This window comes from Pipistrellus hanaki (genome assembly GCF_964339955.1).
Source record: "Pipistrellus hanaki genome assembly, chromosome: 13".
Taxonomy (NCBI): Eukaryota; Metazoa; Chordata; class Mammalia; order Chiroptera; family Vespertilionidae; genus Pipistrellus; species Pipistrellus hanaki.
Window position 1 is genome coordinate 52,952,673 of NC_140515.1, and position 24,992 is coordinate 52,977,664.

The following is a 24,992-nucleotide window of genomic DNA, read 5'->3' on the forward strand; positions in this document are numbered from 1 at the left end:
TGGAGAGAGACACATAGTGCCTCCTGGTAATGGGAAGAAGGCTCAGGGGGGAAAGTGCTTTGGGATGACACCATTGCCCCGGGTCCTTGAGGGTAGATTGGACATGAGCAGTGAGGAGGAGGCGGGGGTGGTCAAAAGGGCTGGGCCTAAAGGTGGGGGTTGTTCAGAGAGGTCTGTATTTCTGTAATTAATTTGTGCCCTGCCTTGTGGACCTACTTCCAACCACACCCAATGGTTGTTTAGGGGTGGGACCCACTTTAAACCTCACCCAATGGTAGTTGAGGGGCGGAACCCACTGCCAACCTCATCCAATGGCAGGTGAGGGGCGGGGCCCACTTCCTACCTCACCCAAGGGTGTTGGAGGTGTGGGTCCCACTCCCAACATCAACCAATGGTTGTTCAGGGGTGGGACCCACTGCCAGTCTCACCCAATGGGAGTTGAGGAGCAGGACCCACTCCCAACCTCAACCAATTGGGTTTGAGGGTGGGACCCAATTCCACACTCAGCCAGTGGTTGTTGAGTGGTGGGACTTACTTTGAACCTCACCCAATGGTGGTCGAGGTGTGGGTCCCCCTTCCAACATCAACCTATGGTTGTTCAGGGGTGGGACCCACTGCCAATCTTACCCTATGGTAGTTGAGGGGCTGGACCCACTCCCCACCTCAACCAATTGGGTTTGAGGGTGGGACCCACTTCTACCCTCAGCTAATGGTTGTTGAGGGGCGGGACCAACTTCCAACCTCACCCAATGATTGTGGAGTGGTGTGACCCATTTTGAACCTCACCCAATGGTTGTTGAGGGGGCAGTCCCACTTCTTAACTTACCCAATGGTTGTTTAGGGGTGGGACCCACAGACAACCCCACCTAATGGTTGTTGAGGGTCGGGACACAATTCCAACCACACCCAATTTTTTTTGAGAGGTGGGACCCATTTCCACCCTCAGGCAATGGTTGTTGAGGGGTTTGACCCACAAACCAGTCCTCGGGCTGATGCTCTTATCACTGAACATAATTAGCCAGAGCTGTTAATTACATTTTTAAAAATATAATTTTTTTATTTTGGAATAATTCTAGATTTACCCTAAATTGCATAGTGAGTACAGGGTTCCTATGTACAGGTCTGCATACCCTGTTTCCCCGAAAATAAGTCAGTGTCTTATTTTAATTTTTGCTCCCAAAGATGCGCTAGGTCTTATTTTCAGGGGATGTGTCTTATTTTTCCATGAACAAGAATACGGTACACATTTATTGTTAAATGAAAATAAAGGAAATTTATTACCTGTATAAGGTACGGTAGTATGGTAGTTGTCAACACAAACCAAACAAACTGTGAATCCTACAGTATCAAGAATTGACTCATTTATTCAATGACAATCATGTCATCATCTTCTGGAACATCATCATAACAATCCAATTCCTGAATTTCCTGGTGAATTTCTTATGACTCCATTTCTTTCAGAATCAGTGGACCAAATCTCTCATGTTTAGCAATAGCATTGTCTTTAAATGAGTATTTCTTGTCAAGGTAGCCTACTCACAGTGCATTTGCAATGCAACTGTCAGTGATTTTCTTCCATGAATTCTTCACCCAAGTCACAACTTCTTGCAGTTTAGGTTTCACAAAGTTTTCACGCTGATTTCTCTCCATTCTATTTTCAATGTAGTCATTAATTTCCACGGGCAAATTGTCTTTGAATGGCTTGTTTATTGCAATATCAAGAGTCTGGAGATAGGCCGTCATTCCTGCAGGAATCATTATCTGATCTATTTTTCTTTCATGAAGAAATGTCTTCATGTCTTTAGTGTGGTGAGTGCTGGCTGCATCCCAGACTAGCAGACCTCTTTGGCTCCCTCGCATAACAAGCGGCAGCATTAAATCGACCCACTTCCTTATAACTGCTTGTGTAGCCCAGGCTTTTTCAGTTTCAAGAATAAAAATGTCCAAAACACATTCAATCTTTTCCTTCTTGCCCTTAGAAATGATTAAAGGTGGGATTTTAGTGCCATCCAGATGAATTGCCAAAATACAGGAAACACCTGCACTTTCGTAAGCAGTGGGCCTAGGGGGGGCCTTATTTTCGGGGGATGCCTTATATTTCACTCAGAAGGAAACCTGTAAGGAGGTCTTATTTTCGGAGGATGTTTTATTTTCGGGGAAACACAGTAGTTCAAAGATGATGTTGTGATGAGTGCTCCTGTTTAGAGGCCAGGACTCCCTATCACAGAACTTAAATTGTGTTTGAAAATTACAATAGAATTAGTCTTTCCATTTATGTCTGCGGGTCAGATGGCACCCAGTTAGTCAAGATGCAGCCCGAGGGTTTCCCATCAGGTTCAGTTTGTTGATCCCTCATCTGGAAGGAAGAAAAGGTTAGGAATGAGAGAGCCCAGCTGGGTCAATTCTGGGTCCTAGCGCTCAAGGGCTAGCATGTGACGTCTGAGCCATCCAACCATAAGACAGGAGGGTACGTTGCAGTCTCACCGTAATCTCAGAGGAGGGGAAGAGAAACCTTACTGAGGGATGGGGGTCTCCGCAGACCTGGGTGAGCTGGGAGCAGGCAAGTCTGCTCGACCAGGACAAAGGAGCGGGAAAGAAAAATAGAGCTAATGTGTCCAGGAGGAAAGGGGTTGTATAGATAGAAGGGTTTTGCAAAAGCCAGAACAACAAGAATGATGACAAATGGTCTGGTGGAAGGAAAAGAACATTTTAATTCTCGTAATTTTAAGTAAAAGCGTCAGAGAAAAATGAAACATTGCTTTGGAGATTTGTAACCAAAGATTTAAGAACATTAGATTATAGTCTATTGAAACAATCCCCCTTCCCCCAATCACCCTCACTGTTATTAAAGAGCCAAATTAAGACCAATTTATTTACTGCATTAAGTGTAGTTTCAATGTGATGGTTTGCATGAACACAATAAGGATAGCAGTTAATTGAATGGGCTCTTTTAAAATCTGCTTTGCTGCCGATAGCTCAGTGGTTGAGCATGGACCTATAAACCAGGAGGTCACAGTTCGCTACCTTAAGAGTTCTGTAATCTTATCTATAGAATCCTGTCTACACCTTTAATTACCCTGGAGGTAGCTCTGGTAATTAAAGGATGTGTTTCCGCACCTCCCGCTGACGGGAGACGGATTGCTGAGCCCGCCATGGATCGGGCCATGAGAAAGGTCATTAAACCATCTCCCTCCTGCCATGGCGCGGAATTGGAGATTTCCTTTTGATTGCCTCACACAGCTCCACTCTCCTCTTCTTTGTCTGTTCGGTAAGATATTATCCAGGATCAGATCTCTAAAATGTTGTTGCTTATAGATCTTTGAATATAGCCACAGTTTGAAAGGCCTAGCTGAGCACAGCATCTTATTGTAAGCCCTTCTAGTATTTGTAACGATTTTCCTTTTGAAAATGTATACTCCGGTCTAGTTTAAACATTTATTTCAACTTTCACTATATTAAGGCTTAAAAAAGATAAAGAAAGCAAGCAAGCAAGCAAGCTATTTATTATTGCACTTGGACCTTGGGTCATTGAAGAAACCACAGCATGAAAAAGGGTCAGATCGGAGAGGTGTTTTGAAAATCATCTGGTCCAGAGGTAGAAAACTGGTCATCTCACCAGGTGACCTGGTACACTGATGAGACTAGTGGACTCCATGAACATGAGTCCCTGGTGACATTTTTTCCCCGTGAAATCAGTGCCTTGGTCAGTTACAGCACAGAAAGGGAAACCATGACAGGGAAATAACTGTTCTGTAAGTGCCGGATAAAGGTGCAGGCAGGAGCTTACAGGCGCCAGGCAAATCTACATGTGCCTCTTCCAGGGAGGAATCACCACCCCCTCCATGACAAAAGGGTCTAGTACAATCACTCGGCCACCAGGTACTGGACTGGTTTCCTCCCCACACATCCACTAGGCACCTGCTGTCAAGCGGAAATGGCATAGAGGAAGTCAAGCTCAAAAAGCACGGGCAGATGGTGCACCCCGCTCTGTCTCCTATGTCTGTTGCTTTGCCTCCTCCCCGTCAATCCACACCTATGTCCTCATAGAAAGTTCCCGATGATCAAACAATGTAAGAGGGAAAAACATCACAGGCCTGATTTGTGGATGATTCTCTGAGATATCATTAATGCCAACCGGAAGTGGACAACTGTAGCAGTACAGCCCCACTCAGGACCGGCTGAAGGATAGCAGTGACAGGGAATCCTCATGGTGGGCAGGATTCAAGCAGTGCATTGAGTGCCTTGTTGTCTGGACTTAGAGATGACTGGAGGATTGGACCTTCATCAATTCATGGACTAAAAGTATGGCAGGATGGGGAAGAACAGAATTGGGAGGCCTGTGACAAGGTCTGGGAAAGAGGATTGCGGATGATGGACCGCTCAGAGGAGTGAGGCTCATATGTGAACATCTTTGTGGACGTTCTCAATAATCAGGTGAACCAGAAGGCACCTAGGGTGATGGTGGCGGGTGAGGCAGCCTCTTGACCTCTTGACCAGAATGGCCATGGCAGCAGGGTCCAACCACATGGCTGCTCATGGGTCCAACCTCACAGACTTCCTCTCTGCAGGTCTACTCTATTACCACAATAGCAGAGGCAGGGAGAAGACCAAGAGGTCAGGAATTTGTGGCCTCATTCTCTCCTTGGAGTCGGATATCCAGTGGTGTGTGTGCCTCACTGTGCTGGGTAGGACATTCAGCAGAAGGGACAGGGGGGCCCAGGGCATGGTGGGGAAGACTGGTTTTGGGAGGAAGCTGCAGTCTTGTCTAGGAAACCTTGCGTAGCCACATCCGCTGTGGCCCAGGAATGACTGTGGGGCACTGGTTGGGGGAGTCCCACAGCCTGTGCATGGAAGGCAGCGAGCTGGCGACCCCCGTGTGTCCCAGTGAGAACATGTTGGACAGTTGTGTGGACAGCTGGAGCTGCTGAAACCCGGGGTCCAGGAGGGGAGGCCGACCGTGAATAAGGACCATGGTGATGAGAGTTCTCAGTGGGGTCACGGCCAACAGCCAGATGACAAAAGATAAAGAAAGAGGATAGAGCCTTAACCGGTTTTGCTCAGTGGATAGAGTGTTGGCCTGCGGACTGAAAGGTCCCAGGTTTGATTCTGGTCAAGGGCATGTACCTTGGTTGCGGGCACATCCCCAGTAGGAGGTGTGTAGGGGGAAGCTGATTGATGTTTTTCTCATCAATGTTTCTAACTCTCTATCCTCTTCCCTTCCTCTCTGTAAAAGTCAATAAAATATATTTGGGGGAAAAAAAGAAAAGAGAATAGATATGGTCAACACCAGACCAGCCCAACGTAGAAGGGCTCCATGCATATTGGTCACGCTTGCATTCTTTGCCATGAGAACAGTAAAGCCTGCCTCTGGTGCCACATGCCATCTTGGCACAGAGGAGGGAGAGGGAAGGAGTGGCCCCATTGGAGAGCTGAACTTTGAGCTGCCTGAACATTTTCCAGGAGGAAGTAGTTTTAATCAGAGTAAATAGGCGGGTGTAGTCCTTTTTCTTGGCTTTCTTCTCTTCTCAGAATGCTCGCATGAACCATATGGTGGCTCCCACTGACCTGCCTCTGTCCTTGCTCACCTCGCCATCTTCCCACCTGAGTGGCCTCCAGGTGCTCACTTGTTTAGGACCCTGCATTGGCTCCCGGGCACCTCAGGTGAAGGTCCAAGTTCTGGAACTCCCTCCATCACCTCCCTCCACAACCCTGCAGCAGATGCACCGAGCGATAGTACATCTCTGAGGGATGATTCTGTCTGTAGTCTTCCATACGCCTGGACACTTAGCCAATCTTGGCCCTCCTTAGGGCCCTGGCCCAGGCACCCCCAGCTCCTGGGCAGCTCCCCATCGGTCCCCGGTGCAGTGGCTCAGGTAGTCCTTCCCATACTGCCTGCCTGTCCTTTATTGCAAGCTGTCCAGCCTCTACTCAGCAGAGGCATGCACGCCTAGGAGAGGTCTGTGGACTGAAAACCCAGGCTCTGCAGCTGTTGTTTGCTTACACCATCACGGTGGTGTTTACACATAAACTGATACTTCTCAGTGAGTACCTGATAATGATTTGCTCTCTTTGGAAGGTAAATATTCGTCCTTTTCATCTACGATTAGTTTTCTTAATTCCTTTATTTTTATTTTTTTTAAAAATATATATTTTATTGATTTTGTACAGAGAGGAAGGGAGAGAGATAGAGAGTTAGAAACATCGATGAGAGAGAGTCATCGATCAGCTGCATCTTGCACACTCCCTACTGGGGATATGCCTGCAATCAAGGTACATGCCCTTCACCGGAATCGAACCCAGGACCCTTCAGTACCCAAGCCGACATTCTGTCCATTGAGCCAAACCGGTCTTGGCTTAATCCCTTTATTTTGATGACAAATGCAACAGTAAATGTTAGCCTACCATGCTTGATCACAAATTTAGAATTGATGACGTCTGAATTAGGGAGTTTTCATGTATATTTTTTCCATAGTCTTATGAGCTCCACTGTAATCATGTGGTCTAGTTTCAAACACAGCCAGCTGCCAACTCTTATCTTGATGCACTTTTATTACAGACAGAAGAAATGTGCCAGGCTTTCATATGGTGAAGGGGGCAAAAAGCATCATTATCCAGGTGAAACTGAAGAGCACATTCTCAGTAGGCTGAGGAATATTTTTATCGAGAGTTCATGAGGTTGTCCTCTGTGCTGGGGAACAACGTGAAATTACCCAAAGGATGGGAAGCAGTCAGGGAGACAGTACAGGGTTCCCACTGTGTTCAGAACCTCGGAAACCGAACGTAGACCCAGGGGACTGAAGGCATGGTTCTAACTCAAGGTGGCAGAGAAGTGCACTGAGCTCTAACACAGATACTGGGCTTTTGTTTCTTATAAGTACCGTCATTGCGGAGAAAGCCAGAAAATGTAATCAAGGCTTATAAAGCAGGTCATTTATTTGCCATTAATATGTAATGTGTGTATATGTGTGCATTCATCAGAGTTCTCCAGAAAAACAGAACCAATAGGATGTGTGTGTATACATACACACTGAGTGGTCAGATTATTATGATCTCTGAATGCATAATAATGCATACTGGCCACTCAGTGTGTGTGTGTGTGTGTGTGTGTGTGTGTGTGTGTGTGTGTGTGTGTATTAGAGGCCCAGTGCATGAATTCGTGTATGGGTGGGGTCCAGCCAGCCTGGCCAGGGGGAGAGAGGAGAGGACATGGGCAGTTGGCCAACCTGCCTGCTGGTCAAACTCCTGGTTGAGGAGACAATTTGCATATTAGTCTTTTATTATATAGGATATATACTGAGTGGCCAGATTATTATGCATTCAGAGATCATAATAATCTGGCCACTCAGTGTATATATATAAAATAAAGATATTTAGTCCTAACTGGTGTGGCTCAGTAGATAGAGCATTGGCCTGCGGACTGAAGGGTCCCAGGTTCGATTCCCATCAAGGTCATGTACCTTGTATGTGGGCACATTCCTAGTAGGGGGTGTGCAGGAGGCAGCTAATCAATGTTTCTCTCTCATCAATGTTTCTAACTATCCCTTTCCCTTCCTCTCTGTAAAAAAAATCAATAAAATATATTTTAAAAAATAAAAAAAAAATATTTATTATAAGGAATTACTCACATGATTATGTAGACTGACAGATCCCAAGACATGCAGCTGGAGAACCAGGGGAGCCAGTGGTGTAGGGAGTGCTCAGGCTGACACTCTATCCACTGAGCCAAACCAGCTAGGGCTTTTTTCCTTTTATATACGAAGATGTGTAATACACTTCCAGGTGTTGTAGAACAAATGAGTATTTATGGACTCTGTAACACAAGGAAAATTCCTCATTTACTTGATGTGTGGAGTTTACCGTGTTGCATCTAAGGTTCTCATTTGGCACTTAGGGTAGTAATTCTTCTTGGATGAACCTTTCTTTGCATCCTCCACCCATCAGGCTTGCACTTGATGGGTAGGAGTTATTTATATTCTTGACATGTGCTGAGTATCCTCTGGTCTTGATGCTGGTTTGACAAGGCTGCTGGCTCTGAGTTCAGTGGAGCTGGCCTTTTTAAACCAAGCCATATCTATTACTAAAAAGCTTGATATCCTTTACTGGGAAGTAAAGATTTGCTTATTGGGACATTAAACAAATCTGCTTCACATTCCTTAGTGTAGCCCACCACGTAGATATGATAGGAAACTGATATTTGCTTTTAGAAGTAAAGATGATATTTATATACTCTTAAGATGTGGGTTAGAATCAGTGGTCGCCAACCTTTCAGACCTTACGGACCACCAGGTCCGCCGACCACCGATTGGCGAACACTGGGTTAGATAAGGTGTGAGCCTCTTAGGTAGATTGGAATGATTGAAGCTGCTTGGAGGCTAACAGCATGTGGGATGTGCCAAAACATGGGACGCCGGGAACAGAAAGTGGTGGCATCTAGCCTGGTCAGGAAAGCCTTTCTAGAGTAGAGATAGATCCTGATTTGGGGAACAGTCTAAGTGACATGACTAGAAGGGAGACTTAAAGCATACATTTCCTGGGGGGACGGCAGGCGATATGGCATAACTGGTGTATCACCATGCCCAGGGTAAGCCTGCAGGTACTGCTGGAGAGCTAACCCCTATCACTCGGATAGGAAGGGTTTAAGATCTCAAGCCAGGAAGTATTGTTTTTTTCTGATCCCAGAAATCCTCTTGAGCAATGTTCAGTTCTTGGTGCTACCTTTACTTTGTCCTGAAAGAGGGAGGAAGGGGACAGACGGAATAATGTGCAGGGATGTGGATGCCAGGAAGGGTTGGATCAGACTGCACCGGGCATCATAATTCCTTTCTAAGTTAATAGCTGACATGGCACAGAATCCTCAGATGACGCGGATAGACTAATGCTTTCATTTAGCCCAAGCTAAGTCCGAGTTTCCTAAGAGATGCTTCCTCCTGGCTGTAGGACTGCTGTAAGGTTAGTAAAGCTTTTTGGTATAGTTTTTAATTTCCTCTCCGTTTTTAGAAATACTAATTTAAGAGGGTATTCTAACCAGTATTCATGTCTTTCCCCCCACTAAATCCTATAAATGAAGGAAAACAAAAGAAACAAAAACATAAACTTGAATGCAAATTCTAAGTAGTTAAAAAAAAAAATCAGTGTTTTTCATCGGCCTTACTCGTCTTTTCCATTGGGAATTCCAAATCCCAGCTTTCATTTAGAAGCGTATTTTCCATAGAAACCTGTGTCCGCTCCCTGAGCCATAGGGGAATGTGATTGCAGGAGTCTGTCTCTTCGGGTCTCAGCAGAAGCTGATCTGATAATTGGGTGATACGCTGACTGATAGGTCTCTTAGTGTGAAATGAACAATGTCATGTCTTCAGGTTTTCTGATCTTGATTCCTGCCAAAGAAATGATAACGTTGGCACTCTAGCTGAGGATCTTATTTTCTCCAGCCTCCCTTCTTGTGTCGGGGGCTGTCAGGCCTGCCGGAGGTTTACTGGAATGTAATGACACATGCCCTGGGGACCTCCGAGCTACTTCCCGCTGGAAGCCAGCGAGAGTTCATCTCATCCAAGCAGCTGATAACTTCAGGGAAGGTGGAATGTACTCTGAGAAGCCCCATGGAGGAAAATTCTAGAACGTATGCTTGGATATGTGCCAATTATGTTAGATCTTGTGCATTAGCCAAGGGCTTCAAGTGTATCAAACTGTTCTCAAGTTGGTATGTCAGTCACTTCAATTTTTTTTTTCTTAAATGTGTGTTTGTGATTCAAGTTCAAACTTGAAGACAGCATGGACTTTGGATCGTTCTTTAAAAAGTGTTTTAGACACATGGGGGCGGGCGCGGTGGGGGGGGGGGGGCGGATTTGGCCAGTGCGATTGCTTCTTACAATGACCCTCTGAGCAGCAGGGTAGGATGGTGAACAGGTTAGGAACATCGATTCGGGAGTCAAGGACCATTTATTAGTGAGTTAAAGAAACTGAAGTGATAAAAAGAACTAAAAGCAAAATGGAGAATTTATGGCAGGGATAAAAGGGCATTTCGTGGCATTCTCAGGCCGTGTTGGAGGAGGCCACCAAGATCAGCACGCTGAACGTTAATGTCATTCCCGGGAGAGTGACTCTGACATTCAGTATTGGTCCAATCAGCTGTGCCCAGTGGTCTAACCACATCTGCTCTGGGCCATTCCTGTGAAACACCTTTGAGGGTGAAAGAATGAAGGTTAGCGAGCACTGCTCACTCCAAAGAAAAGTCACAGTGAAAGTGTATTTCTTTTTTTATATATATATAATATATTTTTATTGATTTTTTAGAGTGAGGAAGGGAAAGGGAGAGAGAGTTAGAAACATCGGTGAGTGAGAAACATTGATCAGCTGCCTCCTGCATGGCCCCCACTGGGGATGTGCCCGCAACCAAGGTACATTCCCTTGACTGGAATCAAACCTGGGACCCCTCAGTCTGCAGGCTAATGCTCTATCCACTGAGCCAAACCGGTTAGGGCGAAAGTATATTTCATGTGTGGGTGTTTTTTCCTTCTCAGGCCAAGTGCCTTCCACCCCTCACCCCACACCAAGTGCCTTAAAGAGGGGAGTCCCAATATTCAGACTCCTGTGTAGGAATAAGACATTTCTCTTCAGGTCTAGCCATGGTCAAAGAGGGAAGCCTTTTTTTCTGCAATAAACACAAGTAGATTCCCTGAGCAACAAGGGAAATAGCATCTTAGGAGCTGGAGAAGCCTTACTGCCGGTGAGTCAGAGGTCACTTGCGTGTGATTTTTCATTGAAGGAGGACAGATTGCAAGCCCAGGAGGAGTGACTTTCCAGACAAAAGCAGGTTCCCAAAAGCAGGTTTGCTCTCTGTCTTGTCCATTTAGAGCCACTGTATTTATTTATTTATTATTTTTTTTTTTTACAGAAACCATTTATATAAACCAGCAGTATATACCCTTTATCACTTTCAGGACTTTGAATGTCCCAAGTTAATCTTTTTACTCTTCTCTCTACATTAGGTGCATCAACATCATCATCATCAACATCATCATCACCATCACAATCACCAACACACACACACACACACACACACACACACACACACACACACATTTTGGATCTGTAGATATCTCATTCAGTCCTTTGTCCTTGATCTTTCTGTCCTAGGTACCTTTCCAGAAAGTCTCTTGTGTAGACATTGACCTTTCATGATGAACCTTCATGTATGCATTTAATATTCTTGGAACTCTGGCTTTTGTTCATTTGCAAGGTTTGTGCTAAAACAGTGTCCTGAAAAAGTGTCCATATCCTTCCTCACGTTAGTCATTCTAGTCAGGAAGGGTGTGGACAGTTCTACCTTGGTTTTGGTCTTCTATCTCTAAAGTGGTATACATTTGGTTTCTTTTTTGAAGCCATCATCTTCTAAACTTCATCTAACTCGGTAGCTTCTTAGGATAACCACATTGAAACACAACTAAATCGATTCAGTAATCATATTGAGTAACTGCTGGGGTTTGTCATCATGGGGTGGACTTACTGCAGTATTTCCCAGATACTATATTCATTTTTTTGGATGTGAAGAGGTAGCTGTTACTAAGGAAGAGGTCTCTGAAGGCAGATTCACTTGGGAAATGCAGGGTTCCACTAAATCAAACTGGTTCTCTAGTGACAGGCGTCTCAGAGGCCCTGATAAGCTTATATGCATATTGTGCATCCCCAAGAGAGCAATACAGTTGGCAGCATTCCTCAAATCCATTCAACCGCAGCGCTCCCTTTCTCAGACCGCTTGTGGGAGCAGTAACCTGAGGAGCACACATCAGGGACATGGGGATATAATTAAATCTTGAAGTTGTATTAATTTTCTCATTAAAATGTATCCTCTGTGCTTCCATCTTCTTTTTAAAAATATATATATTTTATTGATTTTTTTACAGAGAGGAAGGGAGAGGGATAGAGAAGTAGAAACATCCATCAGTTGACTCTTGCACACCCCCTACCGGGGATGTGCCCACAACCAAGGTACATGCCCTTGACTGGAATCGAACTGGAGACCCTTCAGTCCACAGGCCGAGGCTCTATCCACTGAGCCAAACCGGTTAATGCTCTCTGCTACCATCTTCGCTGGGTATAAATCCGAGCCACCCAGGGGCAGGCACACTGACTGATGTGGAAGTCAGGAGCATCTGACTGAACCTGCTTTTGTCTGGAAAGTCACTCCTGGGCTTGCAGTCTGTCCTCCTTCAATTAAAAATCACACGCAAGTGACCTCTGACTCACCGGCAGTAAGGCTTCTCCAGCTCCTAAGATGCTATTTCTCTTGTTGCTCAGGGAATCTATTTGTGTTTATTGCAGAAAAAAGGAAGAAGCTTTTACCATTTCCCCCCAAAACAGATTTGCTCGTCGCTCTCTGTTTTGTCCATTTAGAGCCACTGTATTTATTTATTTATTTTTTACAGAAACCATTTATCTCTCCTGGGCTCAGATTCTTCTTCTTAGATTTGATATGATCAAAGCTGCCACTTTAGTCTTACTAACGGGGAACCTCAGAATCTGATTTAGAATTCTCAGAAGCCAAACACCAGTGAAGTGAAGTGAAGGAGACAGATGTGCCACCTTCTGAGAATCTCCAGAGTGCCATTATTACCGTCCGGAGGGTGTTTTAAAGGAAGAAGTCGGTCTGCATTCTCACAGTGCCCTCTAACCTGCTTCTTCCTAACCTTCAGAGACTACAAGATGGCGATGTATGAAGCTTCCCTCTTACTTTTGCAGCCCATGGTGGAGTCTGACTTCTAAGGACCAGCAGGTGCCCTAGGTTCTCTCCCTTTTCCCCCTCCTCCCCCCCGCCCCCCCCTCCACATCACTTGGGCAAAGTGGACCAAGATTTGCTTTTGACAAATCTCATTAATTAGAAAATTTTAATAGTTGAAATTTTTGTTGTGATTTGTTGGTTAAATCTCGAGATTAGTTTGCATCATACAGTCATGAGGTTTTTTAGTTACTTAACAAAAGACTTTTAAGGACTGAGACTGTTCTGTTCCCTGTGATTATTGACATTATTTGGAGATTATAATGGCAGATCACCTTCGTCCGAATAGCAACCAAATTCTGGGATCTCCTGTTCTTAGTTGTCCCATGCTAGAAAGAGAGGGCAGGGAATGTGGACCTCAAATTTGACAATTTTGGAGTGAATGTGTGGCCCCTGAGCCAGTCTGAGCCACCATCAGACCCTACCTATCGTTTGTCATTTATTTTAGTCAGAAATCTAACTATGAGTCTGCATTTTTTCATATGTAAGAGGTGGCACAGGTAGTGATTGCCTTTAGAATTTTGTGGAAGTTAAGAATATTAAATGTTATCCTATATAATAAAAGCCTAATATGCTAAGTGTCTGGTCGTCCAGTTGGCCGTTCAACCAATCAAAGCACAATATGCTAATGATATACTATGGCCACTCAACTGCTCACTATGATGTGCACTGACCACCAGGGGGCAGATGCTCTGACCAATAGGTTAGTTTGCTTTTATTATTATAGATTGTACCAGTTTGTACCCACTATCTGAAAACTGCCATTGTCCCACCCCCTGTCAACACTTGAAGACTTTTTCTTTTGGTGGGTGTGAAATAAGGTTTTAATTTGCAGTTGTGTAACTACCAATGAAGTTACACATTGGGCACTGACCATTTTTGTTTCCTCTGTACAAAAATGTGAAAGTGACTTTGGCTCTGGGTAATGGGCAGAGGCTGGATAGTGCTGAGGTACATGCCAGGAAAAGCCTACACATCCTTGAAGGACCTATAAGGAGAGATGTGGATGTTAAAGGGGGTTGTGCTAGGCTGAGGAAGGAAAGGAGAGCGGTAGAGAAAGGGTCTATCCACTTAGAGAAAACATACATCATCACGCACAGAATGTTGGTGGGAATTTGAATGTTAAAGCTGGGTCTGGTAAGATCTCAGAAATGGGGAACATGTTATTGGAATCTGGAGGAAAGGCAGTCCTTGAATAAAGTGGCAAAGAGCTTGGCAGAATTGTGTGTAGTATTTCGTGGAAGGCAGAACTTGTGAGAGATGAAGTTGGATATTTAGCTGAAGACATTTCTCAGAGAAGTGTTGAAGACATGGTCTGGCTTCTCCTTGCTGCTTATAGTTAAATGTGAGAACAGAGAGATAAATTGAAGGAGCAGTTATTTAGCAAAAGAAACCAGAACATGCAGATTTGGAAAGTCCTTAGTCTGTCCACATTGCAAAAATGAGAACATCAAGGGTGTGGATGGACAACCAATGTGCTAAAGGGATGACACGTATGACTCAGGGAACCAATCAACCATTTCAGCAAAAACCGGGAATGGAGATTCAGTTGTCCAGGAAAGATGCTCAGAGGACCCTCTGGTCTGGAGGCTTGGTTGCCTGTGAATTGCATTGGAAGCCAACAAAACCTTTGAGAACTTGTATGAACAGAAACCCCTCCAGCTTAGACTAGACAGACACAGGATGAAGTCAAGGCAGCCTATTAGACTTCTGAGATTCTGCAGGATGAGCCAATAGAGCCACCTGGCTACAAACGTGTTCTTTTTTCAAGAAAAGAGAATGATCCAAAAGGCAATTCATAGGTCTGTAGGGCTGCCACTGTCCCCATGGTCTGGGTGGGTGGGTCCATATCCTAGATTTCAGCAGGCCGAGCATTGTGGCTGCACCCAGGGTCAAGGGTGGGGCAGCTGCCCTCCTGGGCTCAGAAGGCAGGGCCACCTGGTGGGCACGAAGATAGAGCATGGAGCCAAAGAGGATTTGCTCTGCTTTCAGAGTTGCTTGAGACCCAATACCCCTTTCTTTCCAGTTTCTTCCATCTAAAATGGGAATATCTGTCCATTGACTGTCCCACCTATTGCATTTTGGAAGCAGATAACTTCTTATCTGGTGTATTTTGGAAGCAGATTAACTTCTTATCTGCTTTCATTATAAATGTGGCTTATCACCGGAAAAGAATTTTCCTTGAATGAATCATAGCTCAAGTCTCACGCATACCTAATTGAGCTGATATTTAGATGAGATCTTGGACTTAGAATTGATGCTGGAATCGGCTAAGACTTTTGTGGCTCTTGGTATGGGGTAAATGTATTTTGCATGTGAGAAGGATATGGATTTGGAGGGGGATAAAACATGGCTGCTATAGATCATCCCTAAATCCCTACTTCAGATTGAGACTGTGTTTGGAGATAGGATATTTAAAGAGACATTTCAGTTAAAATGAGGTGGTTAGGATTGGCGCTAATCCAATATGACTGAGACCCCTAAAAAGAGATATTTAGACACAGACATGTATAGAGAGAAGACCTGATAAGGACACGGGGAGGAGATAGATCTATGAGCCACGGAGAGAAGCTTCACAGGAAATCAATTCTGCCAACATCTTGATCTCACACCTTTAGCCTTTGGAACTATGAGAAAATAAATTTCTGTTGTTCCAGCCACCCAGTCTGTGGTACTCTGTTATAACAGCCCTAGCAAACCAATACACCTACCTATATGCCAGTACCACTCGGTCTTGATTAATGTAGCTTTAAAGTAAAAAGATCCAGTATTGAGTAGAGGTCATGAGAGTAGACATTCTCTCCTTTTTTGCTGATCTTAGGGGAAAGCATTCAGTCTTTTATCATTGAGTAGGATGTTCATTGTAATTTTTTTATTGTCTTTATTTTTTAATGACCTTTATACGATTGGGGAAGTTTCCTTTAGTTTATGTTTGCATAGGATTTCTATCATGAATGGGTATTAAATTTTGTCAAATGCTTTTTCTGGATCGAATGACATGATTATATTATTTTCCCCTTTTATTCTGTTAATGTGCTGAATGACACTGATTGATTTTTACATGTTGAACCAACCTTGCATCACTTAGATAAAACCCACTTGGTCATGGTATATAGGAATTCTTTTGAAATCTTGCTGAATTGATGGTCCACTAATATTTTGCTGACGATGTTTGCATTTCTGTTTATGATGGCCTTCAGTTCTGGGCTATTTGCTAGAATTAGTTATTTGATTTCATCCCTGCGTGCAGCCGTTCATTAGACATCTAGTTTCTGTAATTATTAGCTATGCACTGCTGGTAGGTATTTCTTTGAAATATTGTTTTTTTCTCCTGCTAGAAAATGGCTAAGTAAGATTTTAGTATATATTTTTTCTTTTAAAAAATATATTTTATTGATTTTTTACAGAGAGGAAGAGAGAGAGATAGAGAGTTAGAAACATCGATGACAGAGAAACATTGATTAGTTACCTCCTGCACACCTCCTACCAAGGATGTGCCTGCAACCAAGGTACATGCCCTTGACCAGAATCAAACCTGGGACCTTTCAGTCCACAGGCCAGTGCTCTATCCACTGAGCCAAACCAATTAGGGCAGTATCTATATTTTTCCTTTTGCAGAAAAGAGTTTCTTGATTTCTAGTTTATATTTTATAGTCATGTGATGAAAACTTCAAGGATATACAGTGTAAAGAGGACATTTTAAAGTATTATCATTTATTTTATTTTGCAATCACATATGGTACTTAGAATGTAAAACTTTAAACCATAAAATTTAGATTTTGGGGATATTACCTCTAGGCGTTTCATTAGAAACCCACACCCGGTCTCCTGTATCTTCATTTTGTTGAGGAGAACGACTTGTTTATTTCTAATTAAGTCAGGATGCCTGAAACCGGCAGATGATCCCTTCCTTTTCTCTGCAGGCTTGCTGAAGTCACCCGTAAATGTTTGCTGCGTAGGAGAGCGCAGCAAGATACGACCTTACGTAAACACTGCATTTAATTTTGGCAAGTCACAAAATGGGTAGACTTTATCCACCGGTAGTTTTTATCCTCCCCTCAATTTGTGGTCTCTCTTTGATTTTGCCAGGTCTTGTGTTCTCGTCTGTGTTTGGCACTGAGTCATGGGGAGGAAGCTGGACCTGTCCAGCCTGACGGATGATGAAACCGAGCATGTCCTCCAGGTGGTCCAGCGAGACTTCAACCTGCGGAAGAAAGAAGAAGAACGGCTTAGGTGAGATGCTGCCGTTGCTTGCCATCCTGGGTGCTGCGAGCGATACGTGGACAAGTGAAAACAGGTTTCCCGAGAACATTCCTTCCTGCTAGCTCTGAGCGCAGAAGTCTTTATGTCACGTCAACACACGCTTACGTGTGTTCAAGAAGGACCCCCTTCCTTTTGTTGAAAGGCTTGCCGGCTCCAGCGCCGGGCATCGCAATGCCAGTTCAGGAGTGTGACTGTTCATACGCTCAGGCAGGCTTGGGTTAGGCTACTCGCCCTGTCAATCATTAGTTGTAGAATGGGTGGGGTTGTGGTGACAGTGGCTGCTGAGCTTGCTCCGGGCTGTCGTTTTCCTGTCGGCTGGTCCTGTTGGAGCATAACCAGGGTAGTGAGCAGTTCTTGGGAGGATGACAGCCATCCCTCTGCAGTCTTCTGTGAGAAGGCTCCCTCCCCTGGGAAAGCGCTCTGGAGGCCTGGTGCAAAAGTGACCATCAGGTTGGGGGTGGGATCCTCTGGCCCAGCATCCTCCTCATCATTTCATAGAGGGGGAAACTGAGGCCCAGAGGGGTGGGGTCTTCTGACTCCTGTAGTTGATACGCCCTTGTGGAAATACTCCTGCCGCTCAGTTGGGTGAAGAAGTCCAAGAGATAGAAATGAGGCCACGTGTTGGGCCTAGAGTGTTGGACAGACGGTAAGTCCGCATCAGCTCCCCTCATCCGTCCATCTGTCCTTCCACGTGATGCCATGGTTTGGTCACGGCACCATCTTCCTCCTGAGCCACTGAGCTCCAGCCCTCAGTCTTTTAAAAAAATCTTTTTCAATTACAATTGACACACATTATTACTGTATGTTAGTTTCAGGGGCACAGCCCGGTGATGAGATATTTATATAATTTATAATATTTGCATAGAATAATTTAGAGCAGTGATTCTCAACTCTGGCTTCACATTAGCGTCACTTGGGCAAGTCTGAAAATTCCCGATGCTTTAGGCCAGTGAAGTCAGAATCCCAGGGAGTATTTTTTTTATAGCTCTGGTCATTGTGTGTCACCGCGATTGAGAATCACTGACTTGGAGCAAGGTCATCCGAACTTTCATGTACATGTGGACCGCCTGGGGATCCTGTAAAAATGCAGATTTTGACTCAGTGGGTCTGGGCTGGGGCCTGAGAGTGTCCATTTCTAGTAAGCTCCCAGGTTGCAACTGCTGCTGGTGTGTGGACCACAGGTTGAGTCCCCAAGATTTAGAGGAGTTTCTCTTGCACGTTTTATCTCCTTTACAGCTGGGATTACATTCCCCTTCTCATTCCTGATGGTCTGTAGTTCTTTCCTCTTTCTTTCTTGGAATGTTTTTGGCCAATATATTGGGAGTATTTTATTTTTTTTAAAGCAAACAAGCTAGTTAGATTTTACTTTAATTTGCTAATCCTACCCGTTCCTTCCTGCTGTCTGAATCATTAATTTCTGCGTTTATTTTTATTCATCCCTGTCTCTTATTACACTGTTTACTTTTGTTACTCATTCCTCCCTCCCCCCAGCTTTTGAATTGCTAGTTTAATTACATCTATGCTTAACTTGTTTAATGATGAAAAAATTGAAATGCAAGACTCTTCCCTCCATAGGCCTGGCTGCCTGCCACAGAACAGGGCCTCTAACAACACTCCCTGGTGAGTGTGTGACTGCAGAGCTACTCAGGGGAGAACTTTTTTTTTTTTTTTTTACACTTTTGTGATTAAGTTTTAGCTTTTTGTGATCCAAGAAGGTAAAGTTATCATTTAGATAACTTAATAAGTTTTAAGATATATGTTGGTCTAATATGACTAAATTCTTAAGTGTTTCATGAAATTTTTTTTTTGGAGGGGGTGGGGGGCAAGAGGGAATGTCTGTATGTCCTCCGTAGATTATACAATGCCATTTATTTCCATTATGTCTTCTTTGTGGGGTCACAGACATAAGACGTCTATGTTTGTAGTTAAGCCTGAGCAGGTGCTCAGAGCCTTCTGGTCTTTGCTCTGTGTAGCTCCGACATTCTCTGAGGAGCTGTCGGAGGGCAATATTGCCTGATAACCCTTCCATGGTGACCTGGGATTGCGAGAAGCAGCAACAACACATTAAAAATTCAGGGTCACACAGTGACGGACAGTCCATATAAAAATGAGCATTTCTCTCTTCCTGTTTAAAAAAAAATAGACACTCAACCAAACAATACGTCTTCCAGGTGTATGTACAACTGCATTATTGTAAAGTCTAGGGAAACGGATGTAAACTTTTGCTGAACCCTTAGTATTTATCCAACAGTAACACACAGGCAATTAAGACACTTAGGAATGTTTTTTTAGGCTCCATTTACAAATGATTATCTTAGGTTTTATCATGACATGGTTCTATTGACAATGAAAGGTCCCCCCACTTAATTCTGTCCTGTAGTTACTCAGTTTCTCCCCACAGTCTAAGCTACATGATTCACATGTATGTATCCTTCTAGAGATACTTCATACATATACAGAATCTCTCTCTCTCTTCCTCCTCCCTGTGTGTGTGTGTGTGTGTGTGTGTGTGTGTGTGTATTAGAGGATTAGAGGCCTGGTGCATGAATTCGTGCATGGGTGGGGTCTGGCCAGCCTGGTCAGGGGAGAGGACATGGGCTGTTGGCAGGCCTTCCTGCTGGTTGAACTCCTGGTCGAGGGGACAATTTGCATATTAGCCTTTTATTTTATAGGATATACACTGAGTGGCCAGATTATTATGTGTTCAGAGATCATAATAATCGGGCCACTCAGTGTGTGTGTGTGTAAATTTAATTTTTGTCCCTTTTTAATAAAATGGTATTATCCCATTGTCCCAAACCTTATTTGTTACATAACACATCTTGGAGATCTTTGCACAGCATTATTGAGTGCTTCTTCATTCTTTTTCATAACAACATAGCATTCTGTTGCCCGGGTAGACTATAGTTTATGTTCCCAGTAACTTATTGGTGTATAATTTAAACAATGTTACATGTATAACCTCAAACACATTTCATTTCAAATGAAGTTTATTTGTCGGATAATTCTCAGAGATAATGAAATTGCTAAGCGATAGGCTATACACATTTGTAATTTTGATAGTTGTAGCCGCATTGCTCTCCATAAAGGAAATAACATATATTCCCACCCAGTAATGTAACTACAGCCTAATTTTCAATAGTTCCAAAGCACACTACATGGTCCTTTCAAATTCCTGTCCCCGACTTCCTTTTTGTGTGGTCTTGCCGGAGTGTTTAGGATGGGAGTGTGACTAGTCAGATGGGCCCTGGTTTATGTCCTAACCCATCCTGGTGACTCTGTATTTTCCCTAAAACACAAAACCCACCCGATTGCTGTATAGTTTCACAGATTCAGGACACGCTGAAATGGCCAGGGTCCAGAGTCCATTAAATTTGAGTGTCTCCACAAAGCCCATCTAAATGCTAACCTGCCAGCTAGCAGACAGCTGGTAAACCCTCGGTCCTATAAATCAACATTAATGAGAATTGATTCAACAGTTTCCAAGGCCCTTATCTTATTGCGAATACAAGAAATCCCATCGGCACTCTCTCACACTGCCTAGATATTAAATAAGGCTTATGATGATTAAGTACCAGAAAAGTTAATTAAGAGGTAATTCCAGGGGAACGTACTGATCTCATAGGACAGTGGTCTTCTCCTGGATAACACAACAAAGGAGGAGTCACAAACCCCAACCAGTAGGCAGCGGCTCTGCAACCAGCAGAGCTGTGTGCCCCCCCGCCCAGCTCAGGTCAGCTGCTGTCACCGGAGAGCTTCCTCCCAGCACAGAGGGTTCTTCCTTCCACTTGAGCCTCAAGGTCAGCTCTAAAAACAGGGCCTCTGCTTGACAAACTGGACTTGAGACAACAGTGAGGTGGCTGTTCCTTGTCTTTCCCCATTGGAGAGGGCCACCATCAAACTTTAATGATATTAAACTGAAGGGTAGGGCTTATAAATATGTAAGACAGATGAGCATGTTGTCACAGATTATGGTCAGCCAACAGAGCAATTTATGCCAAAAATGTAATGAGATATAGCTCATCCAAGTTTCCGAGAGAAAATTTCTAGAGCCTTAAGACATGGTCTCAGTCATGGTGCCTTGATGAAGTCTATAGAGCATAAGAGTCCAGGTCATTAGAATGGAAAGTCTGCTCAGAATAGCATGTCATCATACCCACAGCACTGTTCCAGAGGAAACTAATACCTCGTTTAATTTCCAAAACCCCATTGGCCTCTGTGGATGAAGTTAGCATATCTCAAATACAAGGGTTAACTTGCTAATTCCTATTTCTATACAATCCACACATCAGAAAAGCCAGGCCTAAATGATCAACCCTAATTCCTAGGACAGTGGTCAGCAAACTCATTAGTCAACAGAGCGGCAAACCGAGGCTCGCGAGCCACAGTTTGCCGACCACTGTCCTAGGAGCTAGGTAAAATGCAGGGTTTCAGCGGGGTTTGTGGAACAAATGTTTATTCTGGCACAGTGTCTGGCACTTACCGTTTCTGGTTAGCGGTGGTCCTTAGTGCATCCGTGCCTGATACATAATGACCGGGTGACCACTTAGTATATAACCTTTTAACCACTGGGTTATATGCCTGAAGCGAATAGAATATTGTGCGTCAACTGCAATTATTGTAAAAGACTTTTTTTTTTTTTAAAACCCAGTGACGTGGCTCTCTGGTCATTCTGACCTGCACTTAATACTCACTTCCTATCCTGAGCGGACAGAGAGGTACTGAGTCCACGGGGCTGCTGGCATTGCCACGCTGCCTGTGGACCTCGGCTGTTTGCTTACTCAATGGTAAACAGAGCCCTTGCCAGCAGCTCTTGCCCTAAAGAGCTCCACACAGGGTGTGTTCGCTTGGCGGCTGCCCACAGGTGTCAGAGGGAGCAAACACTGGGTGGGTGACGGGCAGGACCCTCTGGAAACCAATGAGGTGGTGTCCCGTAGCCTGGGAAAGTTTCCTTTCACACAGTGCGGCCCGTCACTCCCGCTTTCAGAATGAATTTTAAGGAGGAAGACGGGAGAAGACAACCTCATTTCGTGATATACAAAGATGTTCACTGCAGCATTCTTTATGCTGTAAACATCATGAACAGCCCAGATATCCAATAATCAAGGGATGGTTACATTAAGATGCATTCATATGATATCATTTGATGCAATGATATGATATGACATTATAATACAACATAATATAACAGCCATATCTAATAACATTGGACACTGTTTAATATATTAAGTGGGGGGAAACTATATAGAATGCTGATTTGCTTTGTAAAAATCTGTCTATATAGCCCAGCTGGTGTGGCTCAGTAGTTGAGCATTGATTCACACATAAAATGACATTATCCTGTGTACTTCCATGAAGATTTATAAATATGTGATTCAATTGCATTAAAATATATACACATATGAAATGTGACCCTGGCTGGTTTGGCTCAGTGGACAGAGCATCAACCTTCGGACTGAAGGGTTCTGGATTCAATTCCAGAATAGGTCTTATTTTAATCATAAGGACTTATAACCTCATTGTAACATGGGTTGTTAGCTGTTATTCATTTCATCGTATTACCCTGTCATTAATCATTATTTTTCCCAAATCTAGGCAGCAAAAACATGAAAAAAGTATATATTTTTAGAAATTATAAATGAGTTTTTCTTTACAAACTAATATAAGTAATTTACAAAAATTCTGCAAAATACAAGAAATTATAAACCATGCAATATCCTACAATCTAAGAAATCTCTATTAGCCCCTTCCCCATTCTTTAAAAAAAAAATTTAAGTGTAGTTTGTACACAACATTATAATAGTATCAAGTGTACGATATAGTGATTTGACATTCTTAATACCTTACAATATGACAGCCCCACTAATTCCAGTTACCGTCTGTCACCATGCAAGTTATCACAATATTATTGACTGTATTCCCCTTCACTTTTTTTTAAAATTCACTTTCTGTCCTCCTCCCCATTGACATATAAAAATATGTTCAACATCACTAATCACCAGAGAAATGCACATCAAGACCACAATGAGATGCAACCTCACACCAGTCAGAATGGCTATCATAAAAACGTGAACAAATAGCATGTGTTGGCGAGGGTGTGGAGAAAAGGGAACCCCTGCACCTTTTGCTTATTCTTTCTACTTGACACACACATGTTCAGATACATGTGTGTGCTTTCTTAGATGTAATCTCAGCAACCATAACATTTTATATATTGCTTTGTCTTTTTTTTTTTTTTTTTTTTTAACTACTTGCCCATTTCCCTGTGTAGCTCCATACCCCATGAGCATCTGCAGAAAGGCCCGGTGCTGGAATGGTACCCACTCTGGTGGTTTCCCTGCTGGAAGGCTCTGCTGTGAGCTGGCTGCTCTTTTTCATCCCATCTGATGGAACTGGCCTCTTCCCTCAGAGGTTGGCAAGATAAGACAAGGCGATGAGCCCAACGTGAGCCGATTTTGTGGCTCATTGGGAAATTTATTTATGGGGATTTCAAATTTGAAATCTGAAGCCAAAGTGAGATTTGGGGGCAACCTGCAGCTTTCTCAGGTCCAGAAATTACATTTTAAAATTGGCTCCACAATGGGATGGCTGATGTATGAGAGATTTCATTAAACTATTTGACACGGGGGGGGGGGGGGGGGGCCATAGAGGGCTGACTGAGCGGAGGACAAGGAGGTACGCCATTCCAGTGCTAGTTCCAGAGGCAGTAGGAGCCAAAGGCCCTGCCAACCCACTGGGCAGGTCACTAGAAGGAAAAACCCAAAATCCAGCTAGACAGGCAGGAGCTGGGCACTGGGCATGGGAATAAGAATCAGCCAGGGAAGGGGACTTGGGATCACACACACGAACAGTTGGTGCAGAACGGGAGCCCATGCGTGGGGCTGGGACTCAGCACACACTAGGAGCCCAGCTTTTCTGGGGATTCAAGAACACTGAGGATAGAGGCATTTTACTTTCTGAAAAAGAAACTTCTTGGAAAATTAAGTTTTTATAATACAACTAGAGCCCCAGTGCACGAAACTCTAGTTGTATTATAAGGGTGTCCCTCAGCCCAGCCTGCACCCTCTCCAATCTGGGACCCACTGGGGGATGTCCGACTGCCGGTTTAGGCCTGATCCTAAACCAACAGTATGGTTTCCTAAAAAAGGACCTCTAAGCTGGAGCAAGACTCTCCCATCTGGGGGAAGGAACTTGTTATAAGTCACCTTGGGAATTGGGGAGGTTGTTGAGGAATTTCCACATGAAATTCCTCAGGGGAAGGGCCTGTTGGCTTCTGGCCACGAAGGCAGGGCCTGTTTCCAAGAACTGAAGAAGTTCGTGGAACGAGGAAGCCGGAATCCCAACAGCAGGGCAAGGAAGAAAGTGAAACTCGGGTTTCTACACTGTCCATCTGTGCTCATCACACCGTGTTTCAGATCATTTTTGGCTCAACGATATGGTACGTACCTGAGTGCCTGTGGCCGAAGAAAGGTGCTTTCATACCTGCTATAAACACAAAATAAGACTTTTCATTCTCTTTCAAGTCCTGAGTGTTTTGCACCCCCCGTGCCAAAGAAAGGCCTTCTGCAGCCAGAGGCCTGGGACCTGGAGGCCATGCCAAGAACTGGAGCCTCAGAAGTGTTATCAGAGCCCAGCAGGGTTCAACCTCTGGCGTTGGCAGTGGAAAAGTAAATAAGATCAGGAACTTCGAACCACAAAGGCAACCCAGTAGAAAATTGTTCTGAAAGAATCTGGGGTGCTGGGGAGAATGTATTATATCCAGAATTCAGAATCTGCCCGTGAGTAACAGACAGATTTGAAAGTGAAGAGAATTCGCATCAGTCCCTTTTTTTCTACATCACAGCAAACTGGCAGCATCAAACCCTCCCTGGCCATTTGTAAAGACAGACCCCTACAGGCAAGTAGGTGATCGCTTACAGTTTTATGGTGCCAGAGACAGTATAAAAAGTCTAAATAC

The 24,992-nt window shown here is 44.0% G+C and overlaps 1 protein-coding gene across 1 annotated transcript in view; it reads left to right on the forward strand.

Moving 5' to 3' along the window:
* MYRIP (myosin VIIA and Rab interacting protein) overlaps nucleotides 1-24,992 on the forward strand; it is a 140,811-nt gene that overhangs the window by 8,658 nt on the left and 107,161 nt on the right. The window contains exon 2 of the mRNA XM_084902844.1: nucleotides 16,862-17,005. Coding sequence (XP_084758970.1) covers nucleotides 16,896-17,005 — 110 coding nt within the window. The 5' untranslated portion in view covers nucleotides 16,862-16,895. The remainder of the gene's footprint in view (nucleotides 1-16,861; nucleotides 17,006-24,992) is intronic.